The 12733-nt window shown below is 41.7% G+C and overlaps 1 protein-coding gene across 1 annotated transcript in view; it reads left to right on the top strand.

Annotated features, from left to right (window-relative positions):
- NRK (Nik related kinase) overlaps nucleotides 1–12733 on the top strand; it is a 297272-nt gene that overhangs the window by 263821 nt on the left and 20718 nt on the right. The window contains exons 30-31 of the mRNA XM_088482879.1: nucleotides 1698–1857; nucleotides 11233–11372. Of these exons, the coding sequence (XP_088339005.1) occupies nucleotides 1698–1857; nucleotides 11233–11372 (300 nt within the window). The remainder of the gene's footprint in view (nucleotides 1–1697; nucleotides 1858–11232; nucleotides 11373–12733) is intronic.

The following is a 12733-nucleotide window of genomic DNA, read 5'->3' as shown; positions in this document are numbered from 1 at the left end:
AGAATCCCTGGTACTTACCTGGGGTACGGACATGAGTGACCTCATTGGTTTGTGGCCGCAATGATGTCATCAGACTTGGAGACTTCCATGTGTAATAACAGAAGTACAGGCTTTATTGTCCAGTTTGCCTGTATCATGGGGAGTCAGGCATGAACACAATAAAGGTGTAACTTAAATGATAGTTTCTGAGCAATAATAAATAGCACAATAGATGCAGGTGATATATAAATAATAATTTTTAAAAAAGTTAACCCTTTCACTGCAGAACTACAAAATTGCTGTATTTGTTATGCTTAAAGCCATGGTTAAAATGACTCTACATATGAGGACAGATGAATACATTAGGCCGCTCCATTGAGCTTTCAATCTGCAGGCCATTTAGCACTCCTCAGACAGTCCCCCTCATGTATTCTTCACACACACGGATACGTAGGAGTCAGTCTGCAGTATATGACCATGAGCACCCATCTGCTTTATATAAATGCGTTTTGCTATCATCATTTTATTTTTTCTTCTTTATATTCAGTATTTGTTGTGGTGGACGTAAATCATCTGTTATCACCATACGTATTTATTCAAAATGCAGGATTTTGATGATGAGGATTGCAACTTTGCCTTTACCAAAATATAAATGTGTTTTGTACTATATATAAATACTCTTCAAATACTACATATATTATATTTATTATCATTTATTTATGAAGAAGTAACATATTACTGTGCATTGAGGCGCCCTTAACACAAACAATTTACATACACTAACATGAAACAGAAGATAAAGACCCTGCCCATGTGTGCTTACAATTTAAGCGGTTTGGGGAATACCTGAACGGGGCCATTGAGATATCCATGGACCCAGGTATGGGGGGGCATGGCTTAATCTGGGAGGCATTGCCACGCCCCCTACAGAAAAATATGTACTGTAGGCCCACCGCGCACTGCAAAGGGGGACATTTTTCCTCCTCTATGGGCCCGAGCCCGGATAATTAGTACCTGCTCTACCCTCTCTAGGCACCCTTGCACCTGATACATAATTAAGCGGAGTAACAATTGTTGCAGCTGAATGGGAAAGTATGTCATTACAGGACAGTAGCATTATCATCAACAGCCAATAATAAAACAATCCTTGGGGAATATAAGATTTCTGTGCAGCTACTGGTGATGCGTCGCGGTTGAGATGAGGAGAGACAGCAGAAGGTGGAGACAGATAACAAGAATCATCCACTGTAGAACCATATAATAGTCAGATGCTTTCAATCATAAAGTTTTTTTGCTATGTATAAAGGATCAGGCACTAACGGGGAGGGTTAGGGTGCAGGAAGGGAGGGTTAGAGGCAGAAGGGGGGAGGGTTAGGATACTTACGTACCCCCTATCGGAATATAGAGCTTTGGGATGCCTCTGCCGGCATATTGACAGCTGGCATCTTGATTACCGGTATTTCGTACCCAATCCAATCATTTATCTAGCAGTTTCTAGAAGATAATAGCTATAATCTAATTGGTTGCTATGGGCAACACCTCCACTTCTATAAACCTGCACCTTAATAAATATACCCCTAGGTCTGTTTGGTAGTCACAGCCTGGACATATAATTATTGTTGTTATTATTATTATTATTATTATTATTATTATTATTACTCTTTTATTATAACTTTAACGTTAGAAAAATGCTGATTGCAAACATGTGGTGATTTCAGATACAGGGAAATATTCACCCACATGCCATCATCATTCTGCCAAACACCAATGGCATGGAGCTGCTGCTGAGTTATGAAGACGAAGGAATTTACATTGATACTTATGGACACTTCACAAAAGAAACAGTCCTGCAATGGGGTGAAATGCCAGTATCTGTTGGTAAGTTGTTATGAGAAAGACTTGCCTTTATTTCTCTGCATTAATAGGAAAACTGTACCTTATGTCGCGTATCCACTAGGCGATTAAACAGGCCGATTGAACGATAACTACATCGTTACCGTTCAATGGATTGTTAATCATTCGCAAATCGTCTGCAAATCGGGCATTTAAAAGTAAAAAACGACCAGCGATGCGCGTGCCCGTCAGGTTCAGCATGTACGGGGAAGATGAATGTGCCTACAGTGAACGACTGCTCGTTCAGTGTAGGCACATCAACAGACTGTGAAACGACAGCACGATTACAATGTCGTAATCTTGCTCTCGTTTATATGTCTATTAGTGGATGCGCACCTTTACTGTATAAGTATTTTCAGTGTATTTCCTACACAGTGTTCAGTAAGACATATGGTCAAAACATTTTGTAAAAACAACTTTTTTTGTAAGATTTTTTTTTTCTTTGATTTGAATAGCATAGGAATACTAATTGTTTCGCAAATATAAACTGAAGAATTATTTCTATACTAGAAATGTAATTTACACTTTTTAATAACCACAATTGCTTTGTTTTATGCAAGATGATTATATGAAACAACACTGCAGAAATTCTGTGTAACAATTTATTTTCACTTTATTGTTTTTTTCCTTAAATGTTCAGCCAAAAAATATTAAGAATAAATAATTTTGCACAGAGAAACTTCATTCTCTGCATTTATTTGCTTTACTGTGTACCAATATAGTACAAAATATAAACATGCAATCTTTCCTGCTCATCCCCATTATTAAAAGTCCAAAGTTTCTTCCTACAATCTCACAATTGTTGTGATGTTCTGCAGAGGAGGGTCCTGAGTAGCCATATTCCCAAAAAGCTGCCGTCCCCACCGTTGGACATTTTCTTTTTCAGAGATGGAGAAGTCTCAGACTGTCTCTACGATGGCTAGTGTTCTACTGATGGTGAAGTTCTACTGGTGTACTGGAGAAGGGGAAGGGGAGGATTAGTGCAGTGGTAAGCTCAGTTGATTGGCTCCTGCACCCACACAGGAAAAAATGTGCATCTTCAGTGGGGGGAGATGTACTAGGCATTGGAGAGAGATAAAGTACCAACCAATCAGCTTCTGTCATGTTACAGTCTGTGTTTGAAAAATAAGAGCTAGTAGCTGATTGGTTGGTACTTTATCTTTCTCCACTTTATTTCTATCCAAGGCTTAGTACATCTACCCCACTGTCATTATTGCACAATAATACCTCTAATGTAGGTGCTGTTTACTTCATTCAAAATAGGACCTATTTCTCTTTTAATCTATTCAGGCAAAAAGCTATCAGCTTGCCTGAGGAAACCCAAAGTCCTCAATTATAAATCTGCTATGATGTCACCTGATGTCTAACAGTGGGGAACATTTCAGTTTAATTAGTTTCCATAGGCCATAGCATGACTTTCCCAATTTTGTTTAATAGAGAAATGAATTGTGGGACATGACACATGGAAATAGAAAAGCTAAGACCATCATTAAGCTTTTATTTATTCAGTAAATGGGTCTTTTAATAAAACAACGCTCATTACCTTTACTGTGTTTTTTAATTGATCGTACAAAACACATATTTAATTTTTGCTCCAAAGCGAGTCTATTAATTAAATATATGAAGTCACTTCACAAGACAAATTACAACTTGTTATAGCATTTAATTACTTGTAACTTTTGCATAACAATAAATGCATCTCTTTCAGTATTCATCAAGCATAGAACTATCCAAAATTTTGAGGCTTCATTCTTTTTTTCTGTATGTTTGTCCAAATACCTTAAAATTGTATGTAGTGCTTTTATCCATAGTACAAACTTTTAACAATCTTCATTTTAACAAAATAGGAGAAACATATTTAAAAAAGCTTTTAAAACATGACAGATATAATATATAGAATTACAATGAAAATGTCTCTATATGTATACTGTACATTACTAATCTTTGAGAACACCTAAAATTTGTAAGTGGAAGAGAATCTTAGCTCTTTATAACCCATTGTTAATGTTTAAACACACTCTACAATTTTCATTGTATACAATATATTTTTAGAATATAATGCAGCCTAGCAATTATATATGCATATAGCTTAGAATATTTTCTGCCTTAAGACCTGGATTAAAGTTAAATGAAGCCTAAAGGTGGCCATACACGGCATGATATACGTGCCGATCCGACGGATCGGCACAATATAGGTGCTACAGTCAGGTGCATAAATATTGGGACATTGACAGAATTTTCATATTTTGGCCTCTATTCACCACCACAATGGCTTTGAAATGAAACAAACAAGATGTGCTTTAACTGCAGACTTTCAGATTTAATTTGAGGGTAATTACATCCAAATCAGGTGAACGGTTTCTATATGTGCCTCCCAGTTTTTAAGGGACCAAAAGTAATGGGACTATCAACTCAAAAGTTATGTCATGGACAGGTGTGGGCTATTCCCTCGTTATTTCATTATCAATTAAGCAGGTAAAAGGTCTGGAGTTGATTCTAGGTGTGACATTTGCATTTGGAATCAGTTACTGTCGACTCTCAATATGAGATCCAAAGAGCTATCACTATCATTGAAGCAAGCCATCATTAGGCTGAAAAATCAAAACAAACCCATCAGAGAGATAGCAAAAACATTAGGTGTGGCCAAATCAACTATTTGGGACATTCTTAAAAAGAAAGAATGCACCGGAGAGCTCAGCAACACCAAAAGACCTGGGAGACCACGGAAAACAACTGTAGTGGATGACAGAAGAATTATTTCCCTGGTGAAGAAAAACCCCTTCACAACAGTTGGCCAAATCAAGAACACTCTCCAGGAGGTAGGTGTATATGTGTCAAAGTCAACAATCAAGAGAAGACTTCACAAGAGTGAATATAGAGGGTTCACCACAAGATGTAAACCATTGGTGATCCTCAAAAACAGGAAGACCAGATTAGAGTTTGCCAAACAACATCTAAAAAAGCCATTACAGTTCTGGAACAACATCCTATGGACAGATGAGACAAAGATCAACTGGTACCAGAGTGATGGGAAGAGAACAGTATGGAGAAGGAAAGGAACTGTATCCAAAACATACCACCTCATCAGTGAAGCATGGTGGTGGTAGTGTCATGTGGTGGGCATGTATGGCTGCAAATGGAACTGGTTCCCTTGTATTTATTGATGATGTGACTGCTGACAAAAGCAGCAGAATTAATACTGAAGTGTTTCGGGCAATATTATATGCTCATATTCAGTCAAATACTTCAGAACTCATTGGACGGCGCTTCACAGTGCAGATGGACAATGACCCGAAGCATAGTGCAAAAGCAACCAAAGAGTTTTTTAAGGCTAAAAAGTGGAATGTTATGCAATGGCCAAGTTAAGCCCCTGACCTGAATCCGATTGAGCATGCATTTCACTTGATGAAGACAAAACTGAAGGGAAAATGCCCCAAGAACAAACAGTAACTGAAGACATTTGCAGTAGAGGCCTGGCAGAGCATCACCAGGGATGAAACCCAGCGTCTGGTGATGTCTATGCGTTCCAGACTTCAGGCTGTAATTGCCTGCAAAGGATTTGCAACAAAGTATTAAAAAGTAAAAGTTAGATTTAGGTTTGTTTAGTTTGTTCCATTACTTTTGGCCCCTTAAAAAATGGGAGGCACATATAGAAACCGTTGTAATTCCTACACCGTTCACCTGATTTGCATGTAATTACCCTCAAATTAAATCTGAAAGTCTGCAGTTAAAGCACATCTTCTTTGTTTCATTTCAAAGCCATTGTTGTGGTGAATAGAGGCCAAAATATGAAAATTCTGTCAATGTCCCAATATTTATGCACCTGACTGTATATCGTGCCATGTATGGGCATGATATCGTACCTGATTTCGTGCTGTGTGCTCCCGCAGGATCGTATATCGCATTCCCAGATCTTCCCGCATGTTTATCTGATCTGGGATGTGATGTACGATCCCATTCAGATGGAGGGGGGAGCCGATATATTGTGCGGTCAGCGGGGACCGCACGATTGCCGGCGGTGACAGCACGATCCGTCTACTGGCCACCTTAAGTCAGGATAACAGTTTTGTCTCTGATCTCCTCTGTGTCTCTCAAACATTGTGTAGGTTTGAGCGCAAATTGGTTGTATATGCTCCAGCTTAATAAAAGTATATATTAATTATATATATCCACCTCAAATTCATACCGTATCCCATCTCTCCTCCTCTGGTTCCTCCTCCCGATGCCTGCTCTCACATTGCCCATCTGCTTAGCCTATCCCTCTCATTTGATACCCTCCTCTCCTCTTTCAAACATGCCCTTATTTCCCATTCTTAAGAAATCCTCCCTGGACCATTCCTCCCCCTCTAGCTACTGACCCATGTAACACTATCAACCCTTGTCCTGTAAGCCCTCCATCCCATTGGTCTCCATAACACTGAACTCTCATGGTTCTCCTCCTACTTGTCCAACCTCTCATTTCCTGTCTCCACACTTACCTAAACTCCACCCTTTCCACTTTTGGTTGTTGTCCCTCAAGGCTCTGTCTTAGACCCTCTCCTCTTTTCCCTCTACATCTATTCCCTCAGTGAGCTCCAGTGTGTTCAGTCTCCAATATCACATGTATACCGAATACACCAAGATGTCTATGTCTTCCTCTGTCCTCTCCCGTGTCACCTGTTGTCTGTTGACTATCTGCCGTTAGATGTTCCCCTGCTTCTTAAAACTCATCCTCTACAAAACTAAATTTATCATCATTCTCCAAGGCCTCCTCTCCATTGACAATACCTTTTTTTCCACTGATCCCCAACTCTGCCTTCTCTTCCTTACATGCAGTAAATGTCACAGGCTCTGGATCTGGGGTCCGGGACTTTCCTGTCCAGACACTCTGGCAGGGTCCGTCTGGTGGGGGTGCGGCTGCTAGCAGTAAGCGCAGTATGCGGGCAGGTCCCTGAGAAGCAGCACTGGGTCTCTGGTATGTTGGAGCTGCGGTGGCTGGGAGTCTGTGCAAACACTGCATGGTGCTGGGCGTCACCATCTTGGATTTGGTCACATGTCAGGAAGGAGCCAATCAGTCTGAATGATACACATGGGCTCTGACAGCCAATCCAGCTCCAGCCTTGGGTACTTAAGGCCTTCCTGGGAGTTCTCAGGTTGCCAGTGCAACGTCTTACACAGCTAGTCTGTTTGCTACTTCTCTGTGCTCCTTGTCTTGTTTACCTCCAGCAGTGCTTAGTTGGTGAATTTGTTTGCTGCCAGCTCCAGTTCATAGTGCCACTGCCAGTGCTCTGCTCTTCTCCGTTCCAGTAATCTGCCGCTACCTGCGCTACATTACAGAGCCTCCTCCACCAGCATTCCCAGTCAGCACCGGTACCAGGTTCCCATACCTCAGTGTCTCCAGAGCCGCACTCTGCAAACCCGGTAAGGGTGCTCTCCATCCTCCGCATCATCCAGCAAATTCAGAGACATTCATGAACAAGTACCCCCTGCGTCCAGCCTCGTTCCAACATCAGGAAACTGCTCACAAGGACTTACCTGCACCCAGTCCAGGTCCACTTCCCAATTCGTATTTGACAGTCCCTCTCTAAGGGGCCTATGTAACAATCTGTTACTTAAAATTATGCAGAAATTACAGTTTCTGCATAATTGTATGTATTGTTCCTATGTACTAAAAGCACAATGCAGGAGATTTCACAGAAATCTCCGTCAGAGTGCTAATTAGCGCTGCAGTTCACAGTCCCCATTATTATCAATGGGGACTACGATCTGACTCCTATGTACTTCGCAGCTTTTTGGAGTTTAGCTCCAGTAATTTACACCATCTTCAGATGGTGTAAACTACTGTAAGCCTATAGGGGCTCTCGGTGAAGGAGAGATATCTTTCAATCTCTCCCCTGCAACCCCCGGCCGACTCCCGGAAGCTGACACTGTGCGCATGCGCAGCGGTAGGCTTCACCAAGGGTGCAGAGAGGGGGGGGGGAGCGGGTACTAATTACCCAGGCCTGGGGGGCTCGGCGGGAGCCCGAGTCCAGCGCCTCCACCCCTCCCTCTTACATCACAGCAGCCCAGCACACGCTGCTATGTGCTGGGCTGCAATGGGAGTCTGCTCGCAGCTGCTAAGCAGCCACAGCAGTCTCCTATGCCTGTGGGGGGAGCGATCACACTGATCGCGCCCCCCCACTGGCTGTGCGCCAGGCTGAAGGGGCTCACAGCGCCCTCCTCCCAAACACGCCGCTGCAAAATTTCTCTGTTTTTTGCCTAAGGGGTGTGGCCATGCCACCCACGATCAGGCCACGGCCCCTTTTACCCGGGCCCAGCGCAGCTCTTGGCGCGCCTTAACTCCACTTCTGTGATAGACTTCCGCGATTTGCCAGGGATATAACTTGCAGGGACAGCAGTTACCGCAACCACTGTCCTTGTGAGTTCCCATTTGTACATAGCGGTGATATTTTCATTAAAAATTCAAATATCCCCCGTAATTTGGATAAATAATAATCGCAGCAGTGTCGCTATTATTAGTACATAGACTCCTAAATCCTGACATTTCCATATCTGGAATATATCCAGGACGAGACCATTTCTCACCCAGAGAAATGTGAACATAAAAAAATAAACAAAACAACCCAGTCCTGTGTGATGTGAAGGAGCTTGTCTGCATGGTCTGCACTCTCTGTCATAGAGATCAGTGATGTTTGTGCTGCCATCTCCTCCATATTTATGCAAATAAAATGTGACACAGCCATAAAATCAGGGTCCTAATGCTGTGTACACACTACTAGATATATTGTTTGATCAAACGACGAACAATATATCAGTAGCGGACCTGCAAGTGTGTAAACCTGATATGTCTGTGAACAACGTCATTCACAGTCTTATCAGGACGGCCCTGCAGCAAAGCTGATGCCAATATATCTTGCAGATATATCGGTAGGTCTGGCTGTGTGTACAGGCGACCCGCTATCCACCCGTACACTGGCTGCAGCTTTATGACATCATGGTTAATTGGCTTTTTATCAATAGCTACAGTACCTAAATGTAATATAGATCTGTCATTAATTTAATAGCTCATCCCCTGAGATAGGGTTGGCCAATAAGCAGCCCCCAGATGTTGTAAAACTACACATCCCAGAATGCCCTGCCACAGTTTTGCTATTTGGCCATACTAAAAATGTTGGAATGCATGCTGGGATTTGTAGTTAAACAACAGCTGGAGGGATGCTTATTGCCCACCCCTGCCCTAAGGCCTACATTTTTTTTATTTTTCTTCAGAGCCACCTTTAACTGCTGTTGCTTCATGTTATTTTCTAATATTATCTTTCAAATAAGTATGCATTGGTAAGTCATTGGACAGCTTATATTACTATACTTGGCCAGTTATGATGGGAATTGTAGTCAGCACTCACAGATAAAATCAGCTTTCTTTAGTTTAGCTGTGTTGCTTCCACTAGAGAGACCATAATTCTGTAGCCTTCCACCACAGTAAACACAAAAGCTCTGTGATAAAGGCTTCCTTTAAGACTGCAAGAGACTATTATATAGTCAATATTTGACTTTTCCCTAAGAGATGATGCATAATGTTAATCAATAGCTTAATCACCTTGAACCTTCTGGCTGTTATTTGATCTATTTTTTCAGTATCTGACAAGTGCAGACACGTTATTTTGCTATCTTGTCAGCTATGAGAGTGTACATTTAGTTCTGCTTTATAGTCAGGGGTTACAGCCAGCTGTATGGACTAAAAAATCTTTTATTTAGTTCAATCAATTTGCTGGAATACATTAACGGATTAGCAGTACATGTGTAGTATGTTGGTTTTATTTTAAACCCACCTGTGTATTCTGCTATGACAGTCTGTCTCTCTACACAGATCCTAATGTGTTGTAGTCAATAAACACAATAAAAAAATATTGATTTTTATAATTGCTCTTGTTATTCAATACTTGAAATAGCATTAAATGTCTGGCTTAAAGAATACTTTACATCAGAGGCAGGTGTTACTTTTAACTACCAATGATACCCCGGTTGCTCAAGATGGAAGCAGTTAAATGCTTAACCTTAACCGGATGTGTACCTCCTACTTGTGTAAGGCCTACTCACCTTACTCTACAACAGGGGTGGGGAACCTCTTTTCTGTTGAAGGCCATTTTGATATATATAACATCATTTGCGGGCCCGAAGCAGGCCGTGGTCCCTCAATGTGACGTCACGCGGGGCAGGGCCACAATCGCCATTGATTATGGCAATACCCAGAGCATCCTGAGGATGATCCGGGGAGGTATAAGGGCAGCAGTGTACCGTCAAAAAAGGGTCCTAAGGATGCTCCTGGCGGCACTGCTGCATAGATTCTGGCTGCAGGGTGCCATTCTGGGCACCCTGCTAGCCAGATGAGGCTAGCAGAAAAAAGCTCTGAAGCCCAGACCTAATGATTCCCCGGGCCTTATACGTCTCCAGGGCTTGAGGTTCCCCATCCCTGCTCTACAACGAAGTGGCTGGGAGATGGGGACATAGTAGCCCTTGCAATGGGAAGATGTGTAGTTACCTGTCACCAGGCCCTGTACAAGGGTGGACCTAGACGTTTGGTTGTCTGGGAAGGTGTGAGCAATATAGTAAAGGCAACTCAATTCTAAATATGAAATGGTGGAATGTCCTTTCATCATTAATACCTAACTAAACTGTCTAGAAATGGTTATATAGCCATTTTTTTTCACAAAGTTGTGTTGTTGTTCTACCGGAAATGACCTTTTCTTTTCTAATTAATATACGCAATTGTACCAACACAATGCTGACAAATAACTAAAAGAGACATATGTATTAATCCGTTATGCTTATGAGATATTGTGTATTGCACTTGAATTATTATTGACTATTAAATATTTTTCTGCATCCTTGTTACTGCTGCCCAAGGTGGCTCCGTTGTTTTAGGGCCATCACTGTCTGACTAAGCTTAGTATGACCATGTATGAGTTCACAGGGTGTCAAGACCACAAAGACTCACTGGAGTAAAGGCCAAGCATTCATGTCTAAACAAACACGCTATAAATAATTGCCACGCCAGCTGGATAGATATGTAGTGATCCAGTTTCTACGTGACATCAGGTGCAGGTCTGTGCTCTGTGGCTGTCTTACTGACTTCTTATGTATCATTACACTCAGCTGCTGTACACTGCAATCTCTAATGCATAACAAAGCCTGTACACTGCTCTCTGACCATACATACCAAGCTATCTGAATGTACTGTATGTTGTACTGACCCTATACACAGTGGACAGTTTCAATGCAATTTTTTTGCAATGTGTATTTTTGAACTAGTCAAATTCATGCACATTTCTTTCTAAGGGTTAATCCTTAATAACAAAATCTCTACAATTGATTTCATCCTAGCTTATCTCCAGTCTAACCAAATAATGGGCTGGGGAGAGAAGGCAATCGAACTGCGGAATGGAGACATGGGGAATCTAGAAGGAGTGTTCATGCACAAGAAGGCACAGAAGTTAAAATTTTTGTGTGAAAGGAATGACAAGGTAAGACAGGTATTTCTAGCAACTGTGGAATCTGCTTTATATGCACAATAGGATAAACGTACATGTTGAATGTGACTACAAACTGCGCGGGTTACGCTTTCACTTCTGACAAAAGTAAATGGAAAAAAAACTTGGTATTAATAATCACTTTCTCATTCTACCAACATCATCAGGCATTATTCATTCTTCCAGAGTATTTCATAAGCACTGGTAAATGAAGAATGGGACACAGAAAGCAGATTATAAGGGGCATATACAATTACAAACCATTAAAAACTTGCATATTTATTATCTATACAAATACAAACATATAAAATAACGTTTTAATTTCATTTGTTCTACTTTGCATGACACGTTGAACATTTTTGGACAGAGACAGAAATAAAAGCATTGGCCAATGTAGAAATGCTTTGTAGAAGTGGTCCTCATTCAGACCCGCTCGCAAGCGGGTCGATGCCTGGGCAGTGTGCACGTGCAGCGTGCGCACTACGCATGCGCGAGCCTCGCAGCATGCGAGAAATCACTTGCTCAGGGGCTCGCAATAAAACGGAGCGACTGTCGATATTGATCGACAGCTCGCCCTGTTTTGTAGGCGCGGGGGGGGGGGGTGGCTGGTCAAACGGAGACGTTCCTGAAGGAACGCCTGCCGTTTTGAGGGCGGCCCTACTGACATCACTTGTGATTTCAGTAACAAGCTTCCTGCTCACTGGGGCTTATGGGAACGAGACCCTACCACAAGGGTCTCGTCGCAAGCCCGATCGTCGCGACCATCACCTGGCCGCTCGCAAAAGCTGTGGGTGGTCACCCACAGCTTAGCCAGCGGCCTGGAGGCGAGCCAAAAAAAAAAAAACAGGCCATCCAGATTTAGAGTGAGCGCTCACAAACAGCGTCCGGCTCTGAATTAGGGCCAGTGTACCAAGTACAACCATGATGCCCTTGCCCTGGGCAACCAACATGGTTACTGATCCATTTTTTCAAAACCAATGTGTGTTCATCTACCATGTTTAATTTATTTATTTTGTAAATCTTTTACTAGAATTTTTACTTGACAATAAACAAAGCATTGTACAGAAACAAAATTGAGATGATAATACTAATATAAATAACCAGTTAATCATCAATGAGATGAGGCATAAATATGCATAGAGGTAGCTTGAATTTAGTATGGCGAAAGCTGTAATAAAAGTGAAACATCATCTTATCTAAAGCCATAGCCATTTTGATTTATTTTTAAACACATGAATGTACATGCTATAAAGACTGAGGTATAGCTGTTTACACATATAACCATCTTCTGGCTTCTTGGTAACTAGAATGTATTTGGCTCCCACTGTTTCAGCAGAAGTGTTAATGCCAGTATG

This window comes from Taudactylus pleione, unplaced genomic scaffold (genome assembly GCF_031769625.1).
Source record: "Taudactylus pleione unplaced genomic scaffold, aTauple2 ptg000296l, whole genome shotgun sequence".
Taxonomy (NCBI): Eukaryota; Metazoa; Chordata; class Amphibia; order Anura; family Myobatrachidae; genus Taudactylus; species Taudactylus pleione.
The sequence above is the reverse complement of the archived record's forward strand: the minus strand, read 5'-3'. Positions and strand labels throughout refer to the sequence as shown.